The sequence below is a fragment of the Cydia pomonella genome, chromosome 7 (genome assembly GCF_033807575.1).
Source record: "Cydia pomonella isolate Wapato2018A chromosome 7, ilCydPomo1, whole genome shotgun sequence".
In the NCBI taxonomy this organism is placed as follows: Eukaryota; Metazoa; Arthropoda; class Insecta; order Lepidoptera; family Tortricidae; genus Cydia; species Cydia pomonella.
The window spans coordinates 22,132,188-22,139,594 of record NC_084709.1 but is presented as its reverse complement, the minus strand read 5'-3'; the positions used below and the strand labels follow the sequence as shown (position 1 = coordinate 22,139,594).

General features: G+C 38.1%; 1 protein-coding gene across 1 annotated transcript; it reads left to right on the top strand.

Annotated features, from left to right (window-relative positions):
- The first annotated feature begins 5,183 nt into the window (after window positions 1–5,183).
- Window positions 5,184–5,918, top strand: LOC133519527 (uncharacterized). Its single transcript, XM_061853532.1, has one exon. It carries the CDS (start codon window positions 5,184–5,186, stop codon window positions 5,916–5,918), a length of 735 nt encoding a protein of 244 aa, XP_061709516.1.
- The last annotated feature ends 1,489 nt before the right edge of the window (window positions 5,919–7,407 follow it).

Here is a 7,407-nt window from a genome sequence, read left to right as displayed (position 1 = left end):
ACTCAAAAATATGTCCCATAGCATCTTATTCCAGTGTAATAAGAGCGTAGTAGCATATTTATGAGACCATTCTCTCGATACATATTTTTGCAGCTGACTGTACTCTTCTTCTTCCTCGCGTTGTCCCGGCATTTGCCACGGCTCATGGGAGCCTGGGGGTCCGTTTGACAACTAATCCCAAGATTTGGCGTAGGCACTAGTTTTTACGAAAGCGACTGCCATCAGACCTTCAAACCCAGAGGATAAACTAGGCCTTGTTGGGATTAGTCCGGTTTAATAAAACACGTTGAATATTCGCAACAGACTGACTTTAATAAACGAGTAACGGTACATAAAGTTACACACATCATGAGGATAGATGGCGCTAGTAGTAACAAACATTATATTTTGATACTTTGCCAATACCCCCACTTATCAAAATAAGCTAAACATCCTTAAGAAAACACAAGGATAAACATTCTTAAGGAATTAAGAAACCAAAAAAAAAAAACACACTACAAAAGAAAATAACCCCATACATAGGTATATACATATTGGGTAAAACTATACAGAAACAATACCAAGCATCTTCATAAACTTGTAGTGTTTAAGTGAACACAAACCTTTGGTCAGCAAATCAGCTGGCATTTCCTCAGTAGGAATATACTTAATATTCACATAATTACTTTTAACAACGTCTCTAATATAGTGATGACGTACATCTATATGTTTAGATCTATTGTGACTTTGATGACTAGATGCTAATTTCAAAGCACTCTGGTTATCACAATTCAAATTAATTGTATGAAACCTTCCTGTAATTTCATGCAATAAATTTCTTAAATAAACCGCTTCTCTGGAAGCTTCTGAGAGAGCAGTGTATTCTGATTCCGTACTAGAAAGACTAACAGTCTTCTGTTTTCTGCTTTGCCATGACACAGCTGACCCTGACATAACAAAACAGAAACCAGTATAAGACTTCCTATCTACAGCATCACTTGCCCAATCACTGTCAACAAAACCTTGTAAATCACTATTATTATTACTATATCTCAAACAATAGGTTTTTGTTAACTGCAAGTACCTTAAAATACGTTTTGCATAATTGTAATGTTCACTGTTATAACAATTATTGAACTGGCTTAGGTAGCTTACTGAATATGCAATGTCTGGCCTTGTTAAAACTGCCAAGTACATCAAACTACCTATTAACTTTTGGTAAGGAACATTAGGTAAACTTCCTACAGTTTTTTGTAAGTTTAACTTGGGTTCAATGGGAGTAGTTTGTGTTTTACAGTCTGACATCTGAAATTTAGACACTAACTGCTCAATATATTGCTGTTGATCTACAGTTATCACACTTTTATTTTTATCTAAATTTATTCTCATGCCAAGATACTGTCTTACAGGGCCTAGGTCTTTCAATTTGAACTCTGAACTTAAAACATTTTTTAGTTTTTCTGTTTCAGTGTCATTGTTTGAAAAAATCAGAAAATCATCTACATAGAGCCCGACAATTATCTTTACTTTCCCATTCGTTTTTGCAAACAAACATGGTTCATATTGACTGTTTTTAAAGCCTAATTTACAAAGACAATCTTTGACCCTCTCATACCATGCTAGAGAAGACTGCTTCAGCCCGTAAATAGCCCGCTTTAGTTTTAACACATTTCCCCCACTTTTGTTTGCAAAACCTTCAGGAATTGACATATATATGTTTTCCTTCAGAAAACCATTTAAGAAAGCCGTAGTAACATCTAAATGTGTTATACTCATTCCTAACTTTACACTAAGAGCAAATAATAGTCTCAGAGTTGAATGACGTACTACAGGAGAAAAAGTGTCCGTATAGTCAACACCTGGCTTCTGCGTAAAGCCTTTGGCCACGAGCCGCGCACGATAACGCACATTATTGTCCACATCACTTTTTTTATTAAACACCCACCTACACTTAACTACCGACACATTACCAGGATTCTCAACGAGCTCCCACGCATCATTGTCCTCGAAAGACTGCAATTCTTCAGCTATGGCGCGTCTCCACTGCTCCTTCTCTGGCCCCTCAAGAGCCTCTGAGTATGAGATTTCCTCTGATGCTGGAACAGTACTGGGAACACACATGTTGCTAAATCCATACCTCTCAGGCTGTTTTTTTAGGCGCTTACTTCTCGGTTCAGGTGTTGATGTAGTCTGGACTGGTTGCTCTGGCTCCTCATTTGACAGGGACTCGGTTAATGTCTCATTACCATCGGCATATACTGAAGAATCTGAAGAGAGTTCAGAATGATCCTCAACTGGAACATCAGGATGTGAATCCCCCACTGAAACGCTGCTCTTCTCCTCCACACTGGATATCGGTGCCTCTTCATTAGGTATCCAAATAGCCGAATCATCACAGGTGTCGCTAGTATCCATTTCACCTTCCATCACAATGACATCTCTGCTGGTAACAATTGTCTTCTTTGTAGGATTATACAATCTGTAACCTTTCACATTCTCTCCATATCCAACTAAGATATGCTGTGCAGATTTCTTGTCCCACTTCAAGCGTTTCTCCTTAGGGATATGTACCATTGCTTTACTACCAAACAATCTAATGTGACTTAAATCTGGTTTTGAACCATACCACAGTTCAAACGGAGTTTTCTCTAATCCTGATACAATGGACCTGTTTTTCAGATAAACTGCGGTGCTGGCCGCCTCTGCCCAAAAACTCTTGTCCAACTTTGCATCGTAAAGAAGACACCTAGCTTTCTCAACCACTGAGCGGTTGGCTCTTTCTGGGATCGAGTTTTGTTCTGGAGTGTATGCATTTGTGGTTTGATGTATAATTCCAGCAGTAGCAAGATAAGTTTTAAACTCCCGGTTGCAGTATTCCGAACCTTGATCAGTATGAAAAATCTTTATCTTCTTCCCTTGCTGGTTCTCTACAAGCGATTTGAATTCCTTGAATTTGCTAAAAGCTTCACTTTTCTGTTTGAGAAAATAAATGAATGTCATTCTGCTATAGTCATCAATAAACAGCATAAAGTACCTATTGCCATTTAAAGAATTAACCTCCATGGGTCCACACAGGTCACTATGTATCCTGTGACATGTCTCTGTGCTCCTGGTACCAACATGAGTAAAAGGTAACCTCGTTTGCTTCCCTTCACAACAGGTTTCACATTGTGCCTTGGTTATGTCCAAAGAACCTTCATATGACACACCATCAACAATGCCGTTTTTCATCTTATTCAAATCTTGGCTATTAATATGTGCCAAGCGTTTATGCCAAAGTTGTCCTGTAACTGCTGGAGCTGCCAACAAACAACTCTGTTTCTGTAGCCGCAACTTGTAAACACCGTTAATTAAATCGGCTACGGCAACCAAAGTATCGTTTCTGTCAAAAATATAACAATGTTTTTTATCAAATGTAATACTGTTGCCATTTTTGATAAGCTCGCTTACTGATAACAAGTTGGTTGTCAAACTAGGCACGCAAAGCACATCCTTCACAGTTATTTGACATTCCAAATGCGAAACAATTTCCACGTCTCCGGAACAAACCACTGGCACTTTCTCATCATTTGCCACAATGATTTCTGGTAAACACGGCGTAAAGTTTGCATTTTTCATCCAATCTTTGTTCACCACCAAATGCCCGCTCGCACCAGAGTCCACGTAAAAATCATCCTTACTGAACTTCCCGTTAAGGAAAACAACACTAAATACGCATTTACTAGCGTTTTTCTTCAACATCGGGCATTGATTACGATAATGTCCATTGGATTTACATTTGTAGCATATAACATCTTTTGTTGTTGTATCTGTCACTGTCTTCTTGTTTGTCATTGACAAGCCACTATGCCCGCCATTATTCTTTGGCTTAGTGTTGCCAGAGTGATATTTATTTCTTGCTACGAATGCCGCACTGCTGCCAACTTCAGAATCATTTGTTACTTCCATGTCAAGTAACTTTGACTTAATGACATCTGCAGTTATCGGAATACCCGAATGTTCAATTGCCATAATCATGGGTGAATAACGATCAGACAAACCTGCTAATAATAATGATCCTACCCACTCATCGGTAATTGTAAATCCTGTGCCGTTTAACCTTTGAGCTGTTTCGACCATTTGTGTGACATAGTTAGACATCGAGTCACAGTTTTCAAGTCTTATATTGATCAAATGTCGAAGCAAGGTTATCTTTCTTGAGAAACCAGAGTCGTCAAACATGGTCTTCAATTTAGTCCATAATTCCGCTGAGCTCTGTGTGTTCTTAATATGCACGTACAATGCTGGATCAATAGTTAAAATTAACTTTGCCTTCGTTTTTGCATCTTCCGTTGGCTTATTTTCAAATCCTTCCGGTGGTTTGATGTACTTGTCACTTCCATCTAGCACCAACAAGCTTTCGGCCGCAAAACTCCACTCGTCGTAATTCTCCCTGCCTTTCAACTTAGGCACACTGGCAATATAGTTCGTAGTCATGTTTCCGCGAATAAACGTTCACTTTTATCTACTTTAAACTAAAATAACTGATAAAAAACTTGAAACACCCATAACCTAATAAAACACGTTGAATATTCGCAACAGACTGACTTTAATAAACGAGTAACGGTACATAAAGTTACACACATCATGAGGATAGATGGCGCTAGTAGTAACAAACATTATATTTTGATACTTTGCCAATACGGTTTCCTCACGATGTTTTCCTTCACCGAAAAGCGACTGGTAAATATCAAATGATATTCCGTACATAAGTTCCGAAAAACTCATTGGTACGAGCCGGGGTTTGAACCCGCGACCTCCGGATTGCAAGTCGCACGCTCTTACCGCTAGGCCACCAGCGCTTATCATATTGCAGCTGACTGTACAATGCAGATAAATAAAATAAAATAAACAATAAATATTATAGGACATTATTACACAAATTGACTAAGTCCCACAGTAAGTTCAATAAGGCTTGTATTGAGAGTACTTAGACAACGATATATATATAAATATGTATAAAATACTTAAATACATAGAAAACACCCACGACTCAGGAACAAATATCCATGCTCATCACACGAATAAATGCTCTTACCAGGATTTGAACCCGGGACCATCAGCTTCGTAGGCAGGGTCACTACCCACTAGGCCAAACAGGAGCTTAATAGGAAACCTAGTTATCTAAAATACATGTCACGATTCTCTGTTTTTGAGAATGACCAATGATTGAGGAGCTGAGAGGTACCAGGACGGGTTGCCATGTTGCTAATATATGCGTTAACAACCTGAGCTATGCCGATGATATGGTGCTTCTCAGCCCCTCAAGCCAGGGTATCCAACAATTGCTTACTATTTGCGAAACATTCTCGAAACAGCATTATCTAAAATATAATATTTTAAAAACAGAAATGCTCGTTTTCCGATACGGCAAGGGTCCGGAGGTAGTTCCGCCAGTTTATTTGAATGGTTCGCCGGTTCGGGTCGTAACATCTTTCAAGTACTTAGGCCATTTTCTAACGGAGAACCTTCGCGACGACATGGACATGGAGCGAGAGCGCCGTGCGCTCGCGGTCCGCTGTAACATGCTGTCGCGAAGATTCTCCAAGTGCACCACGGACGTAAAAACTACTCTATTTAGGGCATTCTGCCAGTGCTTTTATACATGCTCACTATGGTGTAACTACACCAAACGCTCATATAACGCGCTCAGGGTTCAGTATAACGATGCGTTCAGAATACTCATGAAACAACCTCGCTACTGCAGTGCTAAGACCATGTTTGCTGATGCGGGAGTACCTGATTTTTATGCAATCATGCGGTCACGCATAGCTTCGGTCTGGGCAAACGTATGGCAAAATTCGCAGCAAAATGATATTCTGGCGCTGTTTACTGTCAACCCGAGCAATAAGATCCTAAAGCACTGGACAGCCGTGCACCTGGACGAAAATGGTAAATAATATATAAATGTAATACAAAGGATCTGTCTATAGCATCTGCTTCAATTCAATTTATGTTTAATTTTATGTTATTGTTTTATTTATTTAATTGTATTGTATGAGTTTTTAAACTTGAAATAAAGAATTTATATTATATTATTATATAATGATATGTAATAATACTCGTACCCTTTAACAACAGTAATGAAACTCCATTGTTATTTACATACGAGTATTTGGAACACACGTTTGAATCTCGAGAATCGCAACCCGCCTCCTCCAATTACAACTCTCAACTCGGTATCATTGATCTGAACAACAGTTGAAATGATTCGAGTATCGCTCGTCGTATCTAAACGCAAATATTCTAGTGGTGAAGCTGACTTATCTAAAATTGTATCACATTCTGTAGGGCTGAAGAGAGGTATGAGCACTGTGAATGTCTACTGGCTTTGTGTGGTAGGACCCTGAATACAGGATGATTCACGTGACAAGAACCAACTCTACACACTCGGTAAATGTTAATGGATCGATTGAACTATTATTAAGAACAAAGAGAAACAGTATTTTGCGCCATAAGTACCCGTACCATGAGTCACTGACAGTGTCAAAACTGACAGATACGCTATCGAGAATGTAATTTATTTTCTATTTATCTCGCTCAGACTTATATGCGCGTACGAGCGAGATGCATAGAAAGTCAGTTACGTTATCGATAGAGTTTATGCCAGTGCCCAACTGGTGATAGCCACAAAGTTGTTGTTTTGACAACAAACCATAGAAACTGAACGTGAATCTGACGACCTAAACGCGTAAGCGCCCTTAAGACGTTTTCATCGCGTGGTACAGGTTACGAATATGACAATTTTAATTGTTTGGTATAGCTTCTCTATGGTTATAATAACTCAATGGATGGATCATAAATTATCGTATTTAAGTAAACCAATCAATTTTTTCCTATTTTTAACTTTTTTTATTAAGGAACAATTCAATTATTTAAAATTATTAGAAATCACATAGATTCTAACCTTTTATTAGATAGCGTTTCCTTCAAAATCTCTCGGTTCCACTCACGTTCTAAACCCACATTTTCTATTTCCTCCTGTGGCACACAGTATTCTAAAAGCTCTTTCTTTAGGCGCACTTGTTATTTGTATAATGAATCTCTTAACGATATAGATATTTTTGTTCATAGTTTGTCCGTGTTCAAGAACAAAGTTCGGCAAATTTTGTTTTCTAGAAATTGATCAATTTGGTTCCAGTCATATTTTTTATAGTTTTGTATGTTTTCTTACCTTACTTGCATGTAGTACACAACTAAACCGGTAATTTACATTTCTATGTAATAGTTTTCTTAGTAATGTAGGAAACTTTAGGCCTATTTTTAGTTCATTTACTTTAGATATATTTGTAAAAGGCTGTTTGTTTTCTAAATAAATTAAATATATATATATATATATATATATCCACAGTCATGGTCATGCCACAAAATCTGAGTAAGTAATAATGA

Bases quoted from the DNA above. Each gene is read 5' to 3' on its own strand.
- LOC133519527 (XM_061853532.1), top strand. From the start codon at position 5,184: ATGATTGAGGAGCTGAGAGGTACCAGGACGGGTTGCCATGTTGCTAAT.